This window comes from Anolis carolinensis, chromosome 4 (genome assembly GCF_035594765.1).
Source record: "Anolis carolinensis isolate JA03-04 chromosome 4, rAnoCar3.1.pri, whole genome shotgun sequence".
Classification (NCBI taxonomy): Eukaryota; Metazoa; Chordata; class Lepidosauria; order Squamata; family Dactyloidae; genus Anolis; species Anolis carolinensis.
In genome coordinates this window covers 191,749,561-191,775,401 of record NC_085844.1, presented here as the reverse complement: position 1 = coordinate 191,775,401, position 25,841 = coordinate 191,749,561, and the positions used below count along the sequence as shown (strand labels likewise).

The window sequence follows — 25,841 nt, the reverse complement described above, 5'->3', positions numbered from 1 at the left end:
TTCTGTCCCAGACGTTAAAATACATTTATTTATTGAATAGGCCACCTTTTTCTTGCCATGAAACTCAAGGAAGCATACCACAAAATAAAGCTAATATGTGATAAGAATAAAGTTAAAATTAAGCAAAATAACCAATTAAAACACAGTTCATTTTTGAAAGTGTAAAACCATTTGATAACATAAAAAAGCTAAAAATACGGCCTACACACTCCATAAAAAGACAAATGTCAGCTTGACTAAAAAGTTTTTGCCTACTGACAAAAAAAGAGAAACAGCCAGCTTAACATCCTATGAAAGGGAAGTCTATATCCTAGGAGCAGCTACCAGAAACACTCAGGCCCTTCTACACAGCCATATAACCCAGAATATCAAGGCCGAAAATCCCACAATATCTGCTTTGATCTGGGTTATCTGAGTCAATACTGCCATATATTTCAGTTCAAAGCTGATAATGTGAGATTTTATTCAGCTGTGTGGAAAGGGGCATCTCTACTCTGTCCTCCTAGATGGGTCTGTGATGATGCTGGGGCTGAGAAAAGCCTTCCCTTCAGGATCCGAAGATTCTAGGAGGTTTATATCAGGAAATAAATCTTTCAGACACTCTGGTGCATATTCAAGTCTACAGCGCACAAGTGTACTCTGTTGTTAAAATCCCTCAGCTTTGAGTTCAGTAGGTTCCTACCATTCTCCAGCTGATGCAACAGAACCCCAGGATTGCACTCTGTGTGTGGGATTGCATGATAGGCTAACGTCTCTGGAAGGTAAGTGAATGCATGCATCTCACCATGCATTCAACAAGCGGAGTCTTCTGAAGGAATGGAGAGCAAAACTATTGTGAAATGCCTGCTTCAAATAGCTGCTGAAAATCCACAAAGTATGTTGCAGAATGAATCCGCAAAGGCTTTTCTGATGTGAAATTCAGAGTGTGGCAGCTTTTTCTGTCCTTTTGAGATTCCACTGCTTCATCTGAGTTGCTGGAATGTCTTTTAAATCTACCCTTGCATAAGGACATGGTTTGCATGACTGCTGATGGAGGAGTCAGATCTGCTTTTGTAGAAAGCTACCTTTTAAACCCTGTGCTAACCTCGCCCGTGTAAGTAAATTTACACAACCCAACAAAGCATAACAACATGAAGATGTTATGGACATAATTTAGGCTGTTCTATTATCATCTAATTTTTGAAGCAAGGACTGGAATGTGATGTCTGAATTGAGCCAATAACATAATGTTTTTGTTCCTCTCTTTTTTCAAAACCACTAAAAAAGGAGGGCTTCATATTCAGATAACCTGGGCCACAATACAACAGAGGCATATATAAACCCACTGATTTCAGTAGATTCAAGCATACCTGTTAAACAGCAGTCTAAGTCAGGTGACTGCAATTTTAGCCTCTATCACATCATTATGAAACTGATCCTGCCAGATCTTCTGTTTAAGGATGCATGGTTTGCAGGTTTGGCATTGTGTTCTGGGTGTGTACAAACCTTGAGCTCTGTCTTGAAGCACACAAAAACAAACAACAACCCTAGAACCCTCACTAATGAAAACTATGGTTCTTTTACAAGACAAGAAGTATAAGAATTGGCACAAAATAACAAAATCGTTACTTTTATTCCCTGTTCATGTGGAACAGTTTTGATCACGGTGAATGAAGATGATATTTGACAGGTTCCTACTCCCAAGGAGCTTATTGTCCCTAAAGAGGCAAATAGAAAACTAATGAGAAATGAGAGTAAGCAAGGAAGAATGGAAGTAGGAATAAACAGAGGATAGTGATATTACTATGTGTCATTATTTCAAGATCATGTTCTTGGCCTTGATTGCGGTAAAGGCAGATCTTGGGAAAGCTGCTTTTTGGACTACAGCCTCCCAAAACCAGCATGGCTATAGATTCTAGGGTTGTCATCCAAAAAGAACTTTCTGAAGCCTTAGTACTGGGATATATTGATATTACTAAGTGATGATTCCTGGTCCTCTCAGTTACCATGAATGGGCAATTTACTTGGGGCCAGGGGGTGAGGGAGACTATGGTATGGTTTCCAAATGATTGTGTGTGAAACTGCCCTTCCTATTATGTAAGTGGAGAAGAGCCACGGTGGCACAGTGGGTTAAACCAGTGATTCTCAACCTTCCTAATGCCGTGACCCCTTAATACAGTTCCTCATGTTGTGCTGAGCCCCAACCATAAAATTATTTTAATTGTTACTTCATAACTGTAATTTTGCTACTGTTATGAATTGTAATGTAAATATCTAATATGCAGGATGTATTTTCATTCAGTAGACCAAATTTGGCACAAATTTCTGATATGCACAAATTTGAATATTGGTAGGTTCTGAGGAGAGATTGATTTTGTCATTTGGAAGTTGTAGTTGCTGGGATTTACAGTTAACCTTTAGCCTACAATCATAGAGCATTCTAAACTCCACCAATGATAGAATTGAATTCCCATGACCAACAGAAAATATTGGAAGGTTTGGTGGGCATTAGAGTTGTAGTTCACCTACATCCAGAGAACACTGTGGACACAAACAATGATGGATCATGACCAAACTTGGCACGAATACTCAATATGCCCAAATAGACCTTGACATTTTGGAGTTGTAGTTGCTGGGATTTATAGTTCACCTACAATCAAAGAGTATTCTGAACAGGTGGAGAGATCTTCAGCCTTCTCTGCCAAAGGGGTTCCTAAGAACAGCAGAAATATGTGTTTTCTGATGGTCTTTGGTGATCCCTCTGACACCCCCCTCGCTACCCCCCAGGGGTCCCAACCCCCAGATTGAGAAACTCTGGGTTAAACACTTGTGTCAGCTGGACTGCTGACCTAAATGTTGGGTTCCTGACCTGGAGGTTGCTGGTTTGAATCCGTGAGATGGGGTAAGCTCCTTGTCTGTCAGCTCTAGCTTGCGGGGACATGAGAGAAACCTCCCAGCAGGATGGTAACACATCTGGTCATCCCCGGGGCAACATCTCTGTAGACAGCCAATTCTCTCACACCAGAAGTGACTTGCAGTATATTCTCAAGTCACTTCTGACATGATTTTAAAAATTATGTAATTAAGAAAACAGTAAAATGGATTATCCAGAAAGGTGTGAATTGCCTGTTTCCACTGTGCTCCCCCCTTTGCTCTAATTATTTGCTTTCAAGTGGACTTCAACTTATGGCAACTCTATGTTAGGGGTTTTTGGTAATCTTTATTCAGAGGAAGCTTGCTTTTCTATGAGGCCAAGAGAGTGTGACTTGCCCAATGCCATGCAATGGGTTTCCATTAGCTAAGTGAGAATTCAAGAGTCCCAGAGTCTTAGACCAACACTCATCCACTACACTGTGCTAGCTTCCTACACCATGTGCATAGATTTTTTTTTGAAAACACAAGACAAATATTACAAAGAAACCATTGATTTCTCATCTGAAGACAAACCCTGAAATACTATTCTGAACTTTCTTATAGCTCAGGGAGGTAATTATCAATAGTCTCATGAGTAGAACATTTCAAATATAGTAGATTTAGGAAAGACAGAAGTTCACAATCAATGCTTCAGATAATACTATAAGTTCCATCCGTTATAACAGTTGCCTCCAGGCTGCAACTGCTATAAACAACTGTGCTGCCCTTGCCACAAAATATGGGTGCGGTGCTGCCTTAAATAGGCCTGGACAACATAGAGTAACAATAAAAAGCCTTGCAATGTGTAATCAGTTCTTTGCTCTAGGTGAGGAGATGGGCTGATTATAACTCTAAGAGATAATAATACCTCTTTTATATTCAGATTGAACATTCAACAGGAAGGAGAAAGTGACAAGAAATATACAAGGTCTCTTAGCATACATTTTGCAGCATGGTGAAGTGGGAAGTGGGAGATGGTCTCAGAGGAAAAATGCAAGATTTCTTATCCATAAGGGATGAATGTTTCAATGGCTTTTTATTAAAAGTATGGATGAGAAAGACCGCTAGGGAATTAAACACACAGATATCTTTCTTTTAGCCATAAGAACTAGATCTGCTTTGGAACAAATACTAATAGCAAGTGCCTATCTTTATGCAGTGAATGGCACAAGCAGGAGATGCTATCAAGCTTTGGGTATTGTAAAAAGGAAATGTAGAGGAAAACCTGAAGCGGGGATCCCAAAACAGCACAATGATGACCAATGAATTGGTAACCACAGAAAACTGTCTGAAAGTTGGAAAGTGTGGGGCAGATGTTAAAACTGGAGTTTTGGTGAGCTAAGGGCACTTACTGGTTATATTTATGTCCCATCTTTTTTGCAATGAGTGGAAAAGATGGCTACCATGCTAGGCCAGATTAATATGCAGCCGTTCCAAAATTGGGGTTACTTTATTGCACATATATGAGTTATTCTAAGAGTGATAAATTAAATAACCAAAACACAATAAATGAAGTACAAAGTACAGTAGAAATCAGAACAAAAATCTCCATGATCGAAGCCATATTCAGCCCTGCAACTTTGGCAAGATGAATAGCCTGACATTTTTACTCAGTTTCTCAGATAATGCATTAAACATTTATGATAAAAGAAACACTGGGAGATTTATGACTGTGGAAAAAGAGGAAGCAAGGGCCTTGCGCAAGTACACCAATTGAAGCATTGATAGTATGGCCCTATTCCTATGCTTCTCCTTTTCCTTACTTCATCTTCCCAGTGACAAACACCTAACAATGTAGGTCAGGCTGAGAAAAGAGAGCCAAAATTAATCTACACTGTAGAATGAATGCAGTTTGACACCACTGTAACTGCCATGGCTCAATACTATGGAATCATGGGAGCTGTGCTTTGGTGAGGTACCAGCACTCCTTGGAAGAGAAGGCTAAAGATTTTGTAAAACTACATAGTTCCATAGAATTGAGCCATGGCAGTTAAAGTGGTGATAAACTGCATGCGCTCTCAGTAGGCTCCCAAGTCCCAGTCTAACATTCAAACCCTTTAAAAGAATAGGGAATGGAACAGAAGAAAATATAAATTGTACCCGCCCCTCCCACTGCTCCCTGTGAATATCTTAACATGCCTTTTCTGTGTGTTTTCATATTGTTTGCAGACTGAAAGATCACTATGCCATTAGAGTTGACACTATCTGTGTACCAGCCAAGGCAATTTGGGTGCAGGATTCTCCCACGCCTATCTGATCCTACTTTTCCCGAGACTGTTTCTCACGCCTGTAGTCAAATGTAGTGTTGCACAAACTTTTGGAACCCTGGCCCCGTTGCAACTTTTTCTACCTGCTGATCCTCCCAACCCTTTGGCAGCCATTTCTTTGGCAGGCAAGCACAGAGTGTGCTCACACAAAGTGGCATGTATGCAGCCTCCCGTTTTTTATATACAAAATGGACTGAGCCAACACTGACATAAGGACTCTAAGGCCTCACAGACACCCTCCCCCAAACTTTCAGCTATATAATAATTTGCTATTGTCTAATGCTTAGAGTGCTCGACTAGGAGTATAAGGTTCTGGGTGTGCTTAAATGGGTTCCCAAGATTATTGAGTGGGCAAAACAGGGGCATGGTGGGAAGATCTCTTTGAGCTCTTGGGAAGAAGGAAAAAAGTATACAATCAGCTCATGTAGTATACATGTCTGCTGTTGAGCATTACACTCAGCCCACATTCACTAGTGTTAGGGGCACAAGTCCCCCAAAAGTTAAGAAAAAACTATGCGTATAAAAATCTGTTTTTTTTAAATCTGAGATAACACGTCTCTTGGCTTTTCTAGTTTCTCTGGCTTCACTTGATGGCCAACTTCTAGTGGAAGTGGGCGACAGAATCTCACTGGAGAAGACAGATTGCTATAGAGAATATTTTAATCAAATCTGTATAAGTCACATCCACAAGTATAAAGGATACATATATAGCCAAAGCTTGGACTACAACTCTCAAAGTCCCAGTCATGCTGGATTGGGAGTTTTGGGAGCTTAGACTACAAGTAACATTTTTAAGTTTCATGTAATAAATAAATGCAGGGAGGTCAGTTGAATAATGTTAGTGGGGTTAGAAATTCCCACATATGTCTTGCTTCTGCACTGTCCATGGTTAGCATAGCTATTTGGATAACTACAATACTGAACTCTCTTGCTAGACAACTCTGTGCCTAGTTCAGAATCTCATTCTTTTTAATGTTTCCCAGCTATTTCCAGTGCCCTGTTCTGGGACCAGACTACGGGGAGCTGTCCGTCACTTTCAAAACCACTGCTGTCATGATAAAAACCACAGTGGGAGTCTGGAAAGCATACGACAACTACGGAAGATAGATCTGGTTTTTATCAGATGGCCTAGTTTTCTGCGTAGCACATCACCCACATTACAGAACACACAGTTAGCCCATGACTGTCAATAGAACAAGGCATGTGATATAATTTTAAAAAGAAAATGCAGAAGACAGCTCCTGCTATTGTTCTTATTGCAGTCGTTTAGACTCCTGAAAACATATGGTGAGATTGTGATCAGTTTTTGTTTTCACACTCATTACTACTAGCTTGTAACAGCAACAGTTCCTGGCAAGTGCCTTCCCATGCCCTCCACTCTAATTTTTTTAAGGATGCACACACACACACACACACACACACAATTTCTCTGCTCTGTTTAGCTGAGTGAGAGCGCCGTGGGCACAACAAGGGAACTCTTTTCCATGGGGCCCTGTGCCAAAAGGGAGGGCCTATCTTAACAGCCACACCAGAGAAGGACTTGGTCACGGAGTCAGGTCTGAGCAGTTATGAATGCAAGGCAACAGTGGTCGGCCCAAAGAAAATAGGGCACTTTGCTGCTATGAAATGTTTCATTCCTGTTTTATCTTACACTGGAAAAGATTGTGTGTCTATTAGTTTTAAGTGTCACCATCTAACTGATTACTATTTCTGAACAGGATTGCCAGATTGATTTATTGCATATAATCATAAGCTCTTCTTAAAGATACTACAAGGATGTTAAACACAACAATCCAATGAATGTGTCATGTTCACAGCTTGTGCAATTGTTTTTACAAACTTTTGATGTATATGTGTTGCTTTTTTCTGAGGGAAAGAGGGCATAGCCACAGCAAACAAAGCAATTTCACTGGATACACAGGATTCATGATCTGCAAGTAATTGACACATCCATTCAATTAAAAGATGTATCATGCAATAGAGGTATTACCAATCTTTTCCTAGAATTAGCATGCAAATCACAGGCATAATGAATCACAGATCTTCTATTTGTGGCACCTCAAATATGCAAATAAATTGAAACATGGGCATATTTGTATAGTAAAGATAAAGGGTTTCCCCTGACATTAAGTCTAGTTGCATCCAACTCTTGGGGTTGGTGCTCATCTCCATTTCTAAGCAAAAGAGCTGGTGTTGTCCATAGACACCTCCAATGTCATGTTGCCGGCATGACTGCATGGAGTGCTGTTACCTTTCCGCTGGCCCAGTACCTATTGATCTACTCACATTTGCATGTTTTTGAACTGCTAAGTTGGCAGAAGCTGGGGCTAACAGTGGGAGCTCACTCCGCTCCCTGGATTCGAATGGCTGACCTTTCGGTCAGCAAGTTCAGCAGCTCAGCGATTTAATCCACTGTGCCATCGGGGGCTTTGTATTCTTCATATCTAAATATGAATCTGGAAATGTAATTCCATCTTCAAAAAGGAGCAAAGGAAGGTTCCTCCTCTTGTTTCCTTGGCTTTCTCATGCCGCAAAAAAACAAAACAAAACAAAAAAAAACCCTCCATAAGATAGCAAACCAAGAATTTATACATTAATCTCCTTCAGCTGTAGATAAACTGTATGTTTGATATTAAACCACAATCCTTGCTATTCATGTAAAAGCTTGTCAACTGAAAGATTAGAGATGCTGTACCATAGTCCCCATTTAAAAAATCTTACTTTGCTCAGAAGAAGGAGATTCAGCTAGGATGCAGCCTCTCTAGACTGCATGTCCAAACATGTTCTTTATTAGAACACTGTGGTCTGAAATCTGCCTATCTAGGCAGTTTTACTAAAATGCTCAAGGGATGAGCTGCATCCACCATTTGTATTAATGCTAGCTCCACCAAAAATCACTGGGTACAGTCTGTTTTCATGTTTACTGTTTAATGAATCTCCCAATGGCATCATAGGGAGGTGTGTGTGTGTGCGGGTGTGTGTGTGGGTGTGTGCAATATGTGTGGAGAGCTGCACCAGGTGACACCATCATAGGGGATGATGCCAAAATGGCTGTCTATAAATTTTTTGTACAGACTGAACGTGAAGCGTTTTTTCAGCTGTTGAGGCAAAAGTCGAAAGGTGCTCCTTCACAAAGTAAGCCGAACATGCGTGGTGTAGAAACCTCTCCATGCGGGTTTTCATGTGGGTTCTGGTTCAGTTTGTTTCCTTTCTCTGCCTGTGGATGCACAATATGAAAACTCTTCAATTTCCTTTTGAGGGGATAGAGGCACAGATGGAGAAGCTGGTAGGGTTTCTTGTTGTCCTGCTTGAATGGTAGAGGAGGTGGGAAGAACCAGGCCTCCACTCCGTCCTCTCCTATCAAAGTGTTGACAAGAGGCCACCAAGGCCAAATTGATGGCCTGGAAGATCTTTCCATGGAAAAGCTTACTGTGAGCAGAAAGCTGGGTGGGTTTTGTCAAAGGGGGAGTGGACTGGCTCTAATGTTTTAGCTGTAATATTGTGGTCTGGCCTGGCACAGAAGGAGGTCCAGCAGGGTGACACCATGAGTCACCACACTGGGTGACACCAACCTTAGGGATGCCACTGAAGTTTTGTAGCAGAAGGAGAGCTAGGAAAATTCTCTTCTTAAACCTTTAACTCCCAGAGTTTTTTTTTTCCACCAGGGCCACTATGAGATTCTGGGATTGTCAAGATCTTTGTATGTACTATGTCCAGTTAGGTTGTGAAACAGCATGAACACTGTGTAAATCAGTGAAACTCAAAAGTGGTGATCTGTGAATTGGTAACTTTCCACAGTAACTTTCCATGAAAGAAGAAACAGTTGTAGTCAAATATGAAATCAATCTTTGGAGTATTAAAGGGGAAATTGCTGGTCAGAAAGTTTGAAGAATACTGCTACAACATCTATCTCTTTCTGAACAATTAAATAGTCTTTTGTTTATTCTATTGTTATATCTTGTTGTTTTGATATTTGATGTTTACATATGTGAAGCATTGAATTTTGCCATTGATTATGCTGTGAAGCACTTTGAGTCCCACCAGGGGTGAAAAAAGTGGTATACAAATGCAATAAATAAATAAACAAATAAATAAATTGTAACTAGATTTTCTGGTTCTGGAACACATATTACAGTGCTCACATATTTTGCTCGAGAGAGAGGGACAAATATAGTTTGCAGTGAATGGACTTCCAAAATGAAGGAAAGGTCCCACTGTATGAAATACAGACACTTAACATGTATAGTTCGTTTCCTAGCTAATTGTTGCAGTGAGTAAAGCTTTGATCAATAAATGTCTATTTGTTCAAAGTACTGGATCCTTCATTGTGCAGCTCGAGAGATGTGATCTTTTCCACATTTTAATGGTCCTGATTTAACTCAATAGACTTAGATGTGTGTGAAAGAAAGGATTCTTGTCTAGTGCATTTTCTTTGTCAGAGACAAAATATTCAAAGTGTCACGTGGATCTAGGTTGTTGGCCTCCTTGGTGCGTTTGACTGCCGAATATACAGTGCGGCTGACGGCAGCTCCGGCTGCAAATCTGGACAGAGTTGGTGCCAATTCTAGGGGCATTTTGCTGTGCACAGATTCCCTTATAGGCCAACAACGATTCTTGGCACTGGCACACAGGGATTTCACAATGCATGGGAAACAAGATAGTAATCCTGCCGAAGACTTCAAATCTCTTTTAAGAAAATCCCAGAGGGCCTCCAGGTTCCACACCTTGCTCTGACAGGTGCCAGCCCTGAGTGCTTAATAGGCACTGCCTCTTCCCAGTTTCTGAGCCCGAGGAGGCCTGGCAAGCCTACTGGCGTAATTGGAGAGAAGAGTACAAAGCCAGCTTTTCCTAAATCTGATTTCCTTTCCTAGTGGAGAATGTGATGGGTGACTTTCACACAGTTTCTGGATGCATAGGAATCTTTATTTAGTCCAGAGGGAAACACAAAAAATGGAATAACAGAACCATATAGTTGGAACGGTCAGCAAGATACATCTAGTTCAGTCATGGGCAAACTTCTGTCCTCCAGGTGTTTTGGGCTTTAACTGCCATGATTCCTAACAGCTGGTAGGCTGTTAGGAATTGTGGGAGTTGAAGTCCAAAACACCTGGAGGGCCCAAGTTTGAACCAGCCTTCCTACCATAATTCAGAAATGCACAATTCAAGGGCTGCCATCTAACATTCATTTAAAGAACTCCTAAGTAAGTGAGTCTACCACATCCAAGGCAGTGACTGTTGGACAGCTGTTATAGTCAGGAATTTCTTCCTAATGTTTTGGTTGAATTTCTTCCTTTGCAATTGGGCAAATGTTCATCAGGTGCTGCCTGGCCCATCCCTGCCTTTGCCCTTGAGCTGCCTTCCATCCCAACAAGAAAAGCCAGCATGAAGGGGAGCCAAAGTGCTGCCATTCTGCCTTATCTCCTCCAAGGCAGTTCTGGTTAATACCTCAAAGATGCCACTGAAATAACAGTAATAGGATGATGATATTCAATTGGAGCTTTTCTTGGGCATGGCAAAGTTTTGAACTAGATGGGTCTTCCAGCTCTATGATTGTATTTGAACTGAGAGTAAGTATTGTTAAAGCTGGACAAAGATATTCAGACATCCCATGGTATGTTGGAAATAGCAACCTCCCAAGCCTTTCACTATTTAACTGTTAATATATATATTTGCTAATTTATATTCTATGTATATGTTGATTTGCCAGTTTGACTGTACCTCTTTGGTGTGGGAGGGGTTATAGACATGTGATTGTACTGAGCATGTTCAGACTCAGGACTCCATTTTGTATTCAGTATCTGCTTAACACCTCAGTGGAGGTGGATGTGTGTCTGCTTAACACCTCAGTAGAGGTGGATGAATGTTTGCATCAGACCTTAGTGGAGGTGGATGCGTGTTGCTGTTAGGACTTAGAGAAGTATGACTTATGGACTTCAGTGAGTACAACTATACCTAAAGACTATCGACTATTGATTAAGAATGATACCCTGTGTACTCAACACATAGAGAACTACATCCTACTTCAATAAGAAATGTGCCTGTATGGTGAATTAATACAAGATGTTTATGAGTAAACAAGATATGTTATTTTTCAAATAAGACTTTGTTTTTTAATCTATAAGTGCATATTTTAAACTAATAGGATTCAAGGGGCAACTGCAACTTCAACTTAAAAATAATAACCACCCACTGCTAACCAAATGTATTTTTGTAGTGGCATGTCTTTATCTTTGGTAATTCAAAGACACGGTCTGTGTGCCGTTACATGAATGTTTATGAATATCACTTGTCCAAAGGGCTGACTTCTAACAAGGTCATGCTTTTCTTGACTAGTGGTTTTCAAGAATGGAAAACAGAAGGCTGGTGGACAGGAAAAGAGATTTAAATATGGGCTTAAAGCTAACCTTAAAAACTGTGGCAGACACCAGAACTGGGAAGCCCTGACCCTTGAGCACTCTAACTGGAGATCAGCTGTGACCAGCAGTGTTGCAGAATTCGAAGAGGCATGAATGGAGGGCGAAAGTGAGAAACGTGCCAAGAGGAAGATGCATCAAGCAAGCCCTGACTGGGAATCCAATGTCCTCACTGTGGAAGAACATGTGGGTCAAGAATAGGACTCCACAGTCACCTACATACCCACCACCAAGACACTACACTTGGAAGGCCATCATACTCGGATAAGGAGTAAGTAAATTTGACAAGACCCATTAGCCTTCTCTGCCAAAGAGTACTGGTTGCTGTAGCTTGGTAGCACAGGCACTATTTGGCAAGTAGAGAGAGATACAGAGAGACCTTGTAAAACTACAACTCCTATGACTCCAGGGCAGTTCAAGCGGCGTCAAGCTGCATTCATTCCGCAGGGCTGCAGATGCTTCCCCCTTCCATACACACGCACGCAATTGCCGCAGACTCTTGGGCGCGAGCCTGGGAGGAGGGCGGGGCGAGGGAAGGTAGTATGACAAAGCGCGGCGAGGGGGGGGGGGGCTCTGTGGAAATTCCTGGGCGGGGCAGAAGCAGCCAGGCCACGCCCCGCCCCTCACGCGGAGGGGGCGGGGCCTCGCCGCCTATATATATAGCCCTGCGGCGGAATCGGGGCTTCAGAACTGTCCAAAGGAGGGAAGTGCGCTGTTGACTAGAAGGAGCAGCAGCAAGAGGAACTGTGCGGGAGGTGAGCGCCGCTCTTGCTTGGGAGGGCTTCGTATTTTGCTGTATTTGGTTCTCTCTCCCCTCTTCCCGCTACTGATAGCCCTGCAGAGGAGGGGCTGGGGTATATGTACGTATGTGTATATATTTATATGTTTACTGATGCGCCTTCTTCGGCTTCTCCTTAGACATCCCCCCCCCCCCCCGCCATGTAATTAGTATCACTTTCGCCTTGACATCCTTTCTATTTCCTTCCTTTGACACAGAGTTAATTCACCCAATTTCCTTCTATGTCGGGGGAGAGGAATGCGCCAGTTAAGGCAGGAGGCTAGAGGATGGCATATCACGCACTGGTCCTTCGTTAGGGGATTGTTTTGCTTCGCCTTCCACCTGTCCTCCCTTTTCAGGGCTCCTTGGACGCCTTTCCCTCCGTCGTTTTTCCCCTCGATAGCTGTGACCAGAGGTCCATAACCAACCTGTCGCCTTGAAACCGAGCCAGACTCTCCCCCCCCCCCCCCCCCACCACCAAAGGTTGCCTAAATCCAGCGGCCAAATCCCATCGCAGGCGGCGGTGGCGGAGGAAGCTGACCTCACCTTCTTCTCGGACTCTTCCCCCCCCCCCCCGACCCCGATGGTAGCGGCCGCTTTGTTCAGAGAGACCTGGAATGCGCGCTTGCGGAAGGGGGCTGCCCCATTTGCTCAGGATTTGGGGGGGGGGGGGAAGACACGGTATCTACGTATTTGTGCGTGCGTGTATTCTCTTAATTTATTTATAGACATAGAGGCATGGGGTCTCTTTCTCTAACTGTGTATATGTATGTGTATATTATATATATATATATATTTATTAATTAGCGACATTCATATCCCGCCCTTTTCATCCCGAAGGGGACTCAGGGCGGTTTACAAGTATATATACATACAGTATATTATATTACACGACTATATTGCAATATTATTAGTAATATTGCATGTAATATAAATATACAATTATATACACACACATCCATGTACACGGTGTATATGGATGTGTGTATATGGATATATTATATACACATATACAGTAGAGTTTCGCTTATCCAATGTAAACGGGCCGGCAGAACGTTGGATAAGCGAATATGTTGGATAATAAGGAGGGATTAAGGAAAAGCCTATTAAACATTAAATTAGGTTATGATTTTACAAATTAAGCACCGAAACATGTTATACAACAAATTTGACAGAAAAAGTAGTTCAATATACAGTAATGCTATGTAGTAATTACTGCATTTATGGATTTAGCACCAAAATATCATGACATATTTGAAAACATTGACTACACAAATGCGTAGGGTAATCCAGAACGTTGGATGAGCGAGTGTTGGATAAGTGAGACTCTACTGTACATACAAACGCATATACACACATACATTGTGTATGTAATATAACACATATTCATACACACATATATAGTATGTGTGTGATATACATACAGATACACATATATACTCTGTGTGTGTGTGTGTGTGTGCATTCTCCTCTTTATACACATTCCATTCACATAACACATAGAGATAATATACATACCGTACTCAAGATAGGGGGATGCTCTGTTTTAATATTGCCTGTGCGTATCTATCCATCTAAAGCAGGCCTGGGCCAACTTGGGCCCTCCAGGTGTTTTGGACTCGCAACTCCCACCATTCCTAACATCCTCAGGTCTCTTCCTCCCCTCCAATCCTCTTAGGTATAAGACATACACACAAATACATATGCTGTGTCTATATGCCTGCATGCCTGTGGCTGCCTCTCCTTTCCCAGCTGGGAAAGGGGCCCGCGATGTGCCGCGCGGCTTCGCACGTAACTGGGACAGACACATGCCCATCGCAGTGCGGGGATTCCTCCTTTAACAATAGAGCAGGCACGGGCAAACCGCGGCTCTCCGGGTGTTTTGGACTTCAACTCCCATAATTCCTAACAGCCTACCGGCTGTTAGGAATTATGGGAGTTGAAGTCCAAAACACCCGGAGGGCCGCGGGTTGCCCATGCCTGCTCTAGAGCCTCTTGCCCGAAGGAGCTGCTGTTGCGTGGGCAGTTCCCCTGCCTGGCCACACGGGGTGCTATGGAGTCGCCGGGAAGGGGTGCTTGCCGGGGCATGTCCTGCCTTTGGACTCCAGGGAGGGAGATTGTTGCTCCTGCCTGTGACTCAGGGTGACGGTCGCTTTCCAGGGGCTGAGGTCAGAGTCTGGGCCCTGGGTTGGGCTCGATGGATGGGGCATTCCGGAACAGAGGAGTAGGAGGATGCAGAAGCAGGAGCAAGAAGCCTTGGCATGAAAAATCAGGAGGGAGGGGGGCAGGCAGGCAGGGCTGTGGCGGCGCTGCTGCTGTGCTGCTGGGTGGGACTGCGAAGGCGCACGAGTTCTCTTGACTCCCCGCCAGACCCGCGATGTTCTCTCGCTCCTCGCTTGGGAACTCCGTGTTCCCGACTTGACTTGGGATCTTGTTGTTGCTGATGCTGTTGCTGCCGCGCGCGCACACTCCCAAGTCTTTTTTTCTTTTCTTATTAGGGCAAGAAGCACTGTACAGACTTTGCTGCTTGTTTGGCATTGCTAGGGCTCCCTGCTTGTAATTGTCATTGCGTTCTGATGAAATGCACTCGGCCCCCGCGTATCCACAGATTCGGCATCCACGACTTGAATCTGTACTTAATTATATATCGATCTATATATGGATAGAGATATAATTATAACATAACTATGTGTGTATATTATATATATATATATATATACACACTGTATAGATAACAATTATAACTAATACAGCTATAATATAATAAATATAATCATATCTGACCTAATATAAATAATATATTAATATAAGCAATATATAAAATAATATACATATATAATACAAAAGGCTTCAAATGCAATAAAATATGGTATAAAATAATATAATCTAATAATAAAATTTTATATTTATCTGTATATGGATAGATATATAATAACTATAATATTAATGTTGATATAATCAGATATTTCAGATATTTAGATTATGTATTACATTAATATTATATACAGTAGAGTCTCACTTATCCAACATCTGCTTATCCAACATTCTGGATTATCCAACACAGTCTGCCTTTTAGTAGTCAGGTTTTTTTTATAGTCAATGTGATATTTTGGTGCTAAATTCGTAAATACAGTAATCACTACATAGTATTACTGCATATTGAACTACTTTTTCTATCAAATTTGTTGTATAACATGTTTTGGTGCTTAATTTGTAAAATCATAACCTAATTTGATGTTTAATAGGCTTTTCCTTAATCCCTTATTATCCAACATATTCGCTTATCCAACGTTCTGCCGGCCCGTTTATGTTGGATAGGTGAGACTACTGTATTGATATTAATGTTCTAGTTATATTGTATTATAATTATATATCTATCCATATACAAGGTGTTGCCGAAGGCTTTAATGGCCGTTGTCACTGGGTTGCTGTGAGTTTTCTGGGCTGTGTGGCCATGTTCCTGAAGCATTCTCTCCTGACGTTTCGCCCACATCTATGGCAGGCATCCTCAGGTTGTGAGGTCCATAGATGCCTGCTATAGATGTGGGCGAAACGTCAGGAGAGAATGCCTCTGGTACATGGCCATACAGCCCAGAAAACTCACAGCAACCCAATAGATATTGACTTATCAGTAAAAGGACTGACAGGAAACTAGTCTGTATCTTGGGGAGCGAGAGTAGATGGGATAACTTACAATTTTAGACTGCGATTGATATTTTATTGTGATGTTGTTCATAATGTGTATAATAATAATAAACTGAACGTTTTGTAAGATTTCAGTTCCAATTTCAAAGCAGTGGGTTGCCGGGTTTTAGTTTGGGTGGATTTAACGGGTTGGGGCGTGGCTGGGCAAAACCTAGTAAGTCTGAAGCACGAAAACAGGTCTGTTTGGCAAAAGTCAGGTTTCGCAACTCAAGGGGCGGTGGCACGTGACGCCGGGCGCGCGCAGTGGGGCCAGGTGACGTCATCACGGGCGGGAGGGAGGGTGAGCGCCCCCTCCCTTTTACGATAAAAGCCAAGAGTTCCTCTGCTTTGCGCATGCGCTCTCTCCAGCCTCCTCCTCCTCCTCTGCTCTCTTTGGGAAAAAGGCTGCTGACTTCCAGGCAGGGAAATTGAGTCACGCCGGGCCACCAAGCGGACGGGAGCTTTATGACTGAGGTTGCAATGCTTTTGAACTGCTGGGAATTTGCTTTTTCCTTTTTTTTTTTAAATGCTACTGTTTCAACCTACAATGGAATTGGTTGGCTGTTAACACCAACAACCCAAAACACTAGCTCAGTGGTTCTCAATCTGCCTAATGCCGCAACCCCTTAATACAGTTCCTCATGTTGTGGTGACCTCCAAGCATCAAATTATTTTCGTTGCTGCTTCGTTACTGTGATTTTGCTACTGTTACAAATCGTAATGTAAATATCTGATATTAAGGATGTGTTTCCATTCACTGGACGAAATTTGGCACAAATACCCAATATGCCCAAATTTGAATACTGGTGGGGTTGGTTGATTGATTTTGCTATTTGGGAGTTGTAGTTGCTGGGATTTATAGTTCACCGACAATCAAAGAGCATTTTGAACTCCACCAATGATGGAATTGAACCAAACTTGGCATACAGAACTCCCATGACCACCAGAAAATATGGGAAGGGTTTGGTGGGCATTGGCCTTGAGTTTTGGAGTTGTAGTTCACCTCCATCCAGAGAGCACTGTAGACTCAAACAATGATGGATCTGGTGCAAACTTGGCACAAATACTCAATATGCCCAAATTTGAACACTGGTAGAGTTTGGGGAAAATAGACCTTGACATTTGGGAGTTGTGGTTACTGGGATTTATAGTTCACCTACAATCAAAGAGCTCCTTGAACCCCACCAACGATAGATTTGGGGCAAACTTCCCACACAAAATTCCCATGACCAACAAAAAATACTGGAGGGATTTAGGAGGAATTGACAGTGATTTAGGGGAGATGTAGTTCATCTACATCTGAAGAGCATGATGAACCCAAACAGTGATGGATCTGGACCAAATTTGGCACAAATGCCTGATACGCCAAAATTTGAATACTGGTGGGGGATTGATCTTGTCATTTGGGAGTTGTAGTTGCTGGGATTTATAGTTAACTTACAATCTGAAGAGCATTCTGAACCCAGCCTACAATGGATCTGTACCAAACTTGCGTTTTCTGATGGTCTTTGGCAACCCCCCTGACACCCCCTCATGAACCTCTCAGGGTTCTGACCCCCAGTCTGAGAAACACTGCACTAGCTAGACCAGTCATGGGCAAACTTAGGCCCTCCAAGTGTTTTAGACTTCAACTCCCACAATTCCTAACTGCTGGTAGGATTTATCTACTTTGATAATCTGGATTATATGGCAGTGTAGATCTAGCCTTAGTTAACAGGCAATAAATAATAATTCTGCATTCACTAAGATGTTTTCCCAATACAGTAAAACTGTGGTAACTTAAGTTTGTCATTATTTGCTCTATTGCTGTATTTCAATATTAACCATGTATAGTAGTAGGATATTAGGCCTGATTTTAGTAGTAACTCTCAAGCAACTAGAAACTACATCTATCTGGTATGTACGTATCTCGTATGTGATTCGCCAATTCCCTTGTGTGCTTGTTAACTGAGAGTCTATTGTACTTTTTTGTAGGGTAATTTATTTATTTATTGTATTTATATATACAGTAGAGTCTCACTTATCCAAGCTAAACAGGCTGGCAGAACCTTGGATAAACGAATATCTTGGATAATGAGGGATTAAGGAAAAGCCTATTAAACATCAAATTAGGTTATAATTTTACAAATTAAGCACCAAAATACCATGTTTTACAACAAATTTGACAGAAAAAGTAGTTCAGTATGCAGTAATGTTATGTTGTAATTACTGTATTTACGAATTTAGTACCAAAATATCACAATATATTAAAACATTGACTACAAAAATGGCTTGGATAATCCAGAATCTTGGATAAGCGAGGATTGGATAAGTGAAACTCTACTGTAGTGCTTTTCTCACCCCTGAGGGGACTCAAAGCAGTTTACAACATAGTAATGGCAAAATTCAATGCCTAACATACATGTAAAAACAAATCATATATCTAAAACAGTAGACATATAACTATGCATTAAAATAAATAAGACCATTGAAATGGGATATAAACAACATTTAGACATTAAGATTAAAACACCTAATGTAAACATTAAAGTCACATGATCCAAAATCATATTGTAGTGGTCTGAGCAACTTTGGAAACTAGGAGGCACCTACACTGTGGGATTAATTCAGACACCACTTGAACTGTCATGGCTCAATGCTGTGGAATCATGGGAACTGTTGTTTGGTGAGGCACCAGCACTCTTGTCAGAAAAACAAAGACATTGTAAAACTACAGCTCTTAAGATTCCATAGCATTGATCCATGACAGCTAAAGGGATGTCAAACTGCACTAATTTGACAGTGTAGCCAGTGGTTCCCAATCTTTAGGCCTACAGGTGTTTTGGAATTCAACTCACAGAAATTCCAGCTGTTAGGAACTGCGGGAGCTGAAGTCTAAAACACCTGGAGGCCCAAAGGAACCACTGGTGTAGATGCACTCCAGGTTTCAATCCCTGCTCGGTCATGGGTGACCTTGGGCAAGTCACACACACTCAACCTTATGTGAGCAAAGGTAACCCTATTCTAAACACATCTTGCCAAGAAAATCCTGTGATCAGGTTGGCATAAGTCAGAAATGACTTGAAGGCTTACTACTACAACAGCAGAGTAAATATAGGTGACTTAGGGAATGGCCACTACCCTTTTCTGCCTTGGAGGAACTAGAAGTCCTGGTTTCACTGTAGAAGATCTCAAATACCAGTTATAGGAAGAGTTACGCCCATTTTTTGAACCCACACAGTAGTAGTGGATCAAGGTCACAGTAGGAGCCCCTGGTGGTACAGTGGGTTAAATACTTGTGCTGGCAGGACTGCTTACTGATAGGTCAGTGGTTTGAGTCTAGGGAGAGCGGGTGAGCTCCCTTTGTCAGCTCCAGCTCCCCATGTGGGGACATGAGAGAAGCCTCCCATAAGGAAGGTAAAAGATTTGACATCCAGACATCCCCTGGGCAATGTCCTTGCAGATGGCCAATTCTCTCACACCAGAAGTGACTTGCAGATTCTCAAGTCGCTTCTGACATGGAAAAAAAAGGGTCACATTAAGAATTTCACATTTTTAAAGCTTCACCAGGAGTTGAAATGTGGAAGCTCTGAAACTTTGTGATCAGCAGGATTGATAGCAGCATCTACCAGCCAGTACAAGTATTTTTCAGTCAGCATTAAACTGTTTTCATTTTTGGGGGTGGGAGGAATCGTTTGGTCTTCGATGAGTAATTAAGACCCATTGGTTTATATACAAAAGGCATATTCCTGGTAAAAGTAAAAACTAACTGAACTTCTTTTTGGGTGGAATACACCGCTAACATCTGTAGACTTCTGGGTGGGGCTGTAGGAGTTGTCATGATGAGTAAGGATGATATCTCAAATATTACTAATTCAGTTACCTTTGAGTAGGACTGAGGCACTCTTGTCTGAAACTGCAGTGACCTAATACCAGTCACTGACCTGTGCTTACACAGATGGGTGAACTATATATGAAGAAGCAATGGGCTTCCAGTGGAGTTGTAACAGACAACAGTTCAACATGTACACTTCTCAGGTGGAGGTGTATCTGTGAAGAAACACCTTATGGAACTTGGCCTGTGCATTTGCCCACTGGAAAAGTAGCATCCCTAGCCATTTAAAGAACCATAATTAAGTGATTCCTCTGGAAATCATATCCAAAGACGGACCTTCAGGACTCTGAGGACATAATACCATAAGGAAAGCACCTAAAACCAGTTGCATAGGTTGATTGTCAGTCTGTGATCAGCTGGCTGGCATATGTTTGTATGTAGACAGACCTATGTGCTAAAGTTCAATGTAGTGTCTTTTTATTACTTGTTTGAAATTATATCCCACCTTTCCTCTGCAAACAGTGTCCAAGACCGCTGAAAGTCGTAGGATTACAATATGGGACGGTAATTACAATGTCAAAGCTCCTCTCAGCTGTTCTTTGTCCTTGCTCATGGCAGCTGTCAATATGTAAATGCTGCTCACAATGGGGCACCGTTTGTAGGTCGAGTGCAACTGTGGGAATTGGAGGTGCCTAGCAGGCACTTTGCTCCAGTGGCTTGAAGTGGTGACTCAACAAGTTATCAAGTTGAGGCCTGTCTTTGGCAGAAATGCTACCTGTCAGGACTTGTTCTGTTGCGCTGAAAACTCCCAATGAGGTCATTCGGCATAGCTGTCGTAAAGAGCACATGAAGACTCTTGCTATTTTTAAACATCTTTGTTTCTTGCCTGTAGCCTGAACATTAAGGGAAAGGCAACGTTGTCAGACCTGTTCGCCAACAGAGATGGTTGTGACCTGGAAAAGTGCTACCCAAATGAGATGTAGGCTGATGGTGGTGTGGAAAAACATTGGGCTAAACAAAACAATGATCTGGACAGTGGAGTTCCGATAAACACCTTGGTGGACCCAGGCTTCTGTACATAAGCCATGCATATTCACATATTGACATTGAAGGTTGCTCTAAGAGACTTAAGCTGGTCTACAGTGTGACTGTATGCCTTGGCTAAAGCAGTGGTTCTCAAACTGTGGGTTCCCCAAGGTGTTTTGGCCTACAACTCCCAGAAATCCCAGCCAGTTTACCAGCTGTTATGATTTCTGGGAGTTGAGAGCCAAAACATCAGGGGACCCACAGGTTGAGAACCACTGAACTATGGGATTACATTGCTTTGCAGCATCTATTCTGGGTTAATGACATTTCATCACTGAAAATGTATGAAAGTTTTGGTCTGATGAAGTGTGTGCCTCTAATACTGGGGTTGAGAAAACTTGTCTGAATTGTGGATATTTGGGTGATCCAGCATGACAAGGGAGGACAGGAAAGCCCAGCTCCTTGAGAATTGGATGTGCTGAAACCGCATATCTGGAACCAGCTGTGTAGATTTAACAGCATGTGAGTCACTAACAACCTTTGGTGCCTCAGGCCATCCACACCTGTTAGAAAATGGTTAATCTACCCATGTATATATACAGAGCAGGTGGAGTTTGGTACTGTCGATGCTAAAAAGCCATGTGTAGTGTAATCTTTTACATGTTTGCCCAGGAATATGTCCCACTGAGTATAGTAGAGAGAAATCCCTTAATAATTGTGTTTAAAATTTCAGTCCTAAGCGTAATACACATGGAGTTCCTCTACAGCTGTATGCCTCTCAAAACCTGTGCTTAATTGTCATGTTATACTTCCAGCACAACTGTGAGTGGATTTTTCAAATAGAATACCTCTTACTCTTTGAGTCCATCTGATCTGGGCAAGTGTAAGAAATGCCTTCAGTATCTTTCACATTAAGAATGTTAACAGTATTTTAAACCCATCTAAATTATGTGTGAAAATATGGATGTCACTGGCAAGCACTTGCAGCAACAGAAACATTCAGCTTTCAGCTATTGGATAGCTCTCTTTTCTTTCAAAAGCTGGTGTTTACAGAATACACAGTATATATCATGTGCCAGTGGAAAGAAAAACATGTTAGCATTGGCAAGTGGGTTACATGAGTGTACTATCCTACATCCCCAATGTACAAGTGGCAGTAGATGCACTTGCAGATCCCCTAAGTGAGGCCTAATGATTGAATGTGGTCAGGTTGCATAAAAAGGCAATAGTCCATCAAAACCCAAGCAGGGATTATGTGGCCCTCCAGGTGGTGTTGAATTGTATCTCCAGTGAGCCAATAGTGTAGTGAGGAATGCTGTGAATTGCAGTACAAGGTCGGGAAGGATGCACAATTTGCATCCACAGCTGAGGACTGGCATATTTGGAGACCATATTTCCCTTATAGACTAATCCCGTGTGTTGCTCTTCTCACATAAAGGCCTTGCTTTCAGTCATGTCATTATTAGAGATACAGTGGATAGTGACCCAGGACTGTCTGTCCTGGTATGACAATTGGCTTTGGACAGTTATTTTCTTATTAAAAAATAGTTTCTTAATTGGTAATCCTAGAACAAAAGATTGCACATCAACATTCTAGAGAGACTGTAAATGTTTCTTATCTTCTTTCCAGCTGGAAACATGCCTCTGTCTGAGAGTAATATCCAACGACCTTCCTGCAGCAGGAAAATCTGTAGAAACCTCTTTGGAGCTGTGGACCATGAACAGCTACAGAAAGACTTCCAGACCTTGCTGAGGGCCCAGCTGGAGGAGGCACAGCAAAAGTGGAACTTTGACTTTGAAACAGAAACGCCACTTGAAGGCAACTACAAATGGGAGAAGGTCTCCCACCTACACACACTTCCATCTCAAGACCTGAAGAGCCACACAAAGGAGAACACATGCACTGGGGAGAAGAGCATGAACTCTCCTGTGGCCCTCAAGAAACCTGCAAAGACCGACAGTCTGGCACAGATTGGCTTTGAGGCTTGCACTGCTGGCTCTTCAAGAACTTCGAAGCGAAAGCAGACGTCCATAAAAGGTACAAATGGGTCACCATTCTTTCTCTAAGTAAGACCTGAAATCCCACATTCTGATATTCCTTAATTTAGTTAAACTTCAGAAGAAAAATGTTAAATACAGTGGCATATCAGCAAACCAATACTGAATGCAAGTGGATGCTTAGTATTCATATGTCATATACCAGATTAAATACAGATTGACTGTATTGAGCACATTTAGTCATAATTGAGCACATTTAGTCATAATTCATAAAGCAGGTGAGGAAGAGGAATTCTTTTGAGGTTCCATTCCTTCCGTTCAGCTAAAAGAGCCTTGTATGGCTGGTAAGAGCAACTAAAATAATAGATAAGGGTTTTATCTTGGAAGGGTTTTATCTTGGAATATATGCATCTGAAGTAGTATCTCTGAGTGAGGCAATGAGATCTCCAAATGTTAAAAGAGGAAATTAGGCTCTGGGTAGTTAAAGGCACAGTTCTATGTGATCTTACCTTGGGGAAAAAAACTCCACTGAAGTTCTTGGGATCTCCTTTTAGTAACCACTTACACTTTCGTTGTCCTGAAATCTCTTGAGTAGATTACTCTTTTTTTCTATGTTAGGAATACCTCCCAGCATTCTGCCCTGGTCTTTCTAGTTGCAGGTTCAGTTTGTCTTTATTCTCTTTTCCAGACTTCTACAGCTCTAAGAGGAGAACGATCCCATATAAGTCAAGCCCATGAAGACTACACTGCAAGCAAAATGTTTCTCTGCAGTCTCCTGGCTGAAAGTCTTCACTGCTGTTTGCTGGCATGAGACTATTTGGACACAATACCCAGTGACGTCACCAAGATGGCTATTTGAAGGAGCAGCTAAGCAAGTTCACAGTCCTGCTCTGAAGACTCTTAGAGTTCATAAACTATATAGCGGACTAGTATAACACTTCAGAAGGATGTAGAATTCTTTTTTTTTTACAGCACTGGATATTTATGTGCAATGGAACATTGTAAGACCTCATGTTAAAACAGACTTTATACGTTTCTGGGGAGAGCAACTGCAAGGGGATCTGGTGTGAGGGGGTGCAAGTCATAATATCAAGGCAGATTCTGCTTGTGAGTGAGACTCTGCCTCATATTACAGCCACTTGCTAGTTTTCATATACCTGCCTTCAGGTAAAATATTGCACGTGGTATGAGCCATTTTGCAAGACCTAACATCCAGACAATACTTTTCCAGCTCTGTGATCATATTGGTTGACATACTGTTTAGTTAAGCAAACAAGTCTGAGAGTGGAAAAGAACTGAATTATATTGTTCTATAGGATGTTAATTATTTTTCTAAAGATGAAGCCCTTGCTATTATTGTGAGTAGTAAATACTTACTTGGTCATATTATCATATATGAATACCTTTTGATAGGATCAGGATTCACTTGAACCTGATAATGTAGAGTATGCAATTGCTTAGGCAGCTCCTCGCACGGGCAGCTTAAATTTAATTTTGTTATGCAACTATTCTCATGGACAGTTCAAATTTAATTTTGGTAAAACTGCCCAAAAATACTGTTAAGCCAAAGTTCATGTAGAGGAACTTTCCTGAAGGGGAAAGTGAATCTGTGGGCACTACTAACTGATTTTATTGGCTCCTATCAACACTCTGCTTTGAGTGTGTCGATATAAACACTCTTTGATTCTTTTGACATTCTTAACCTTTTGCATGTAACAGAGTAACTTGATAAGCAAATGAAAAAACTTCAAGGTTTGCTTTACATGTGTGCCAGCAGAGATTGATATTGCATACCCTTTGACTTTATTTTCTTTAATTTCTGTGGTGTGGAGCAGTGATGGCTGAACATGAGTCAAAGCTTATAATTCATAATTTCTGTGGCTACCTGTGTCCTTGCTAGCAATCCTCAAAGGATGGTACATTTTCAAACTGGCAATTACACTACTTAAAGCTGCAGTTTAATTACTTCATGTTGAGATAATCCAGAGGATTTCCATTTAAAATGGAGAGGTGTGCATCTGCCACACTTTTGCTGACAGAATCTTTTTGTCAAATCTTCTTGCCATCTTACTAATATGAGGTGCAACATTGGGATACTAGAATCTGAAATGCTGGTTTCATAAATTAAAATCCCAGCTTTAAAATGGTAAGATGAGATCCAGATCATTTTGTCTACTATTCAGATCATTGTAAAGGGGGTTTCCCTGTTGCGATACTAGAGATAGTTTTCCGCTTTCCTAATTTTGTAAGCCCAAATCATTAGAAGGATGGGAAAAGTCTAGAAATACACACGATTTCACAGCATCTGTACTGTAGCAGGGAGGAGTGGGTGAGAGTCTTACAGTCTTGCGGAAAGATTCTGTTAGTGGTACAGCCTTTTTACATATACAGTTCTACCTGTGACTGTGGACGGAAATATATGTGTGTGCTTCATGAGACCTTCACTTTCATGTTCCTACATAAAAAGGGAGAGAGATAAATAAGTAGCAAGACCTGTTGGGTCACAAGCCTAAGAAAAGGGAGAGGACCGGGGAATGGCAATGCAGAAGAGTTCACTGTTATAGACGTACTACATTTGAATACCTAAAATACAAATAACCTAGATAATCAGATGAGCCACAAAACCTCAGTTGTGGAGACCAAGTTGGTATAGTCTCTACAAGGATGGCTTTATGAGTGTACTTGCCAGACTGAGAAGGCCATGTTTGGAGGGGGGGGGGAGCAGGTTGATTCATCCTGTTAGTAGCACAGATTTAGGCACTTTATTAATATATGCCTTTGGTCTGCTGATCCTTTCTTTTTGTTGTTAGAGCAGCCATGGGCTGGGCCTGGCCACTTTACCCATTGCACTTTTACATTCAGGGTAACGCTAGGACACTCTCAGCACTAATCCATTTTTTGTGTGAATATGATGCTGCTGAACTGACAGATTAAGCTTTGGGCTTAAAATAAAGCCACTTAATAATGGA

The 25,841-nt window shown here is 41.7% G+C and overlaps 1 protein-coding gene across 2 annotated transcripts; it reads left to right on the top strand.

Annotated features, from left to right (window-relative positions):
• Window positions 1-12,169: 12,169 nt before the first annotated feature.
• Window positions 12,170-25,841, top strand: cdkn1a (cyclin dependent kinase inhibitor 1A). Of its 2 annotated transcripts, none has more exons than XM_003220355.3 (3): window positions 12,170-12,327; window positions 22,505-22,912; window positions 23,561-25,841. In XM_003220355.3, exons 2-3 carry the CDS (start codon window positions 22,513-22,515, stop codon window positions 23,608-23,610), a joined length of 450 nt encoding a protein of 149 aa, XP_003220403.1. In that variant the 5' UTR covers window positions 12,170-12,327; window positions 22,505-22,512; the 3' UTR covers window positions 23,611-25,841. The 2 variants fall into 2 exon arrangements, with proteins under 2 accessions (XP_003220403.1, XP_062834517.1); XM_062978447.1 differs by lacking the exon at window positions 12,170-12,327 and adding an exon at window positions 14,392-14,518.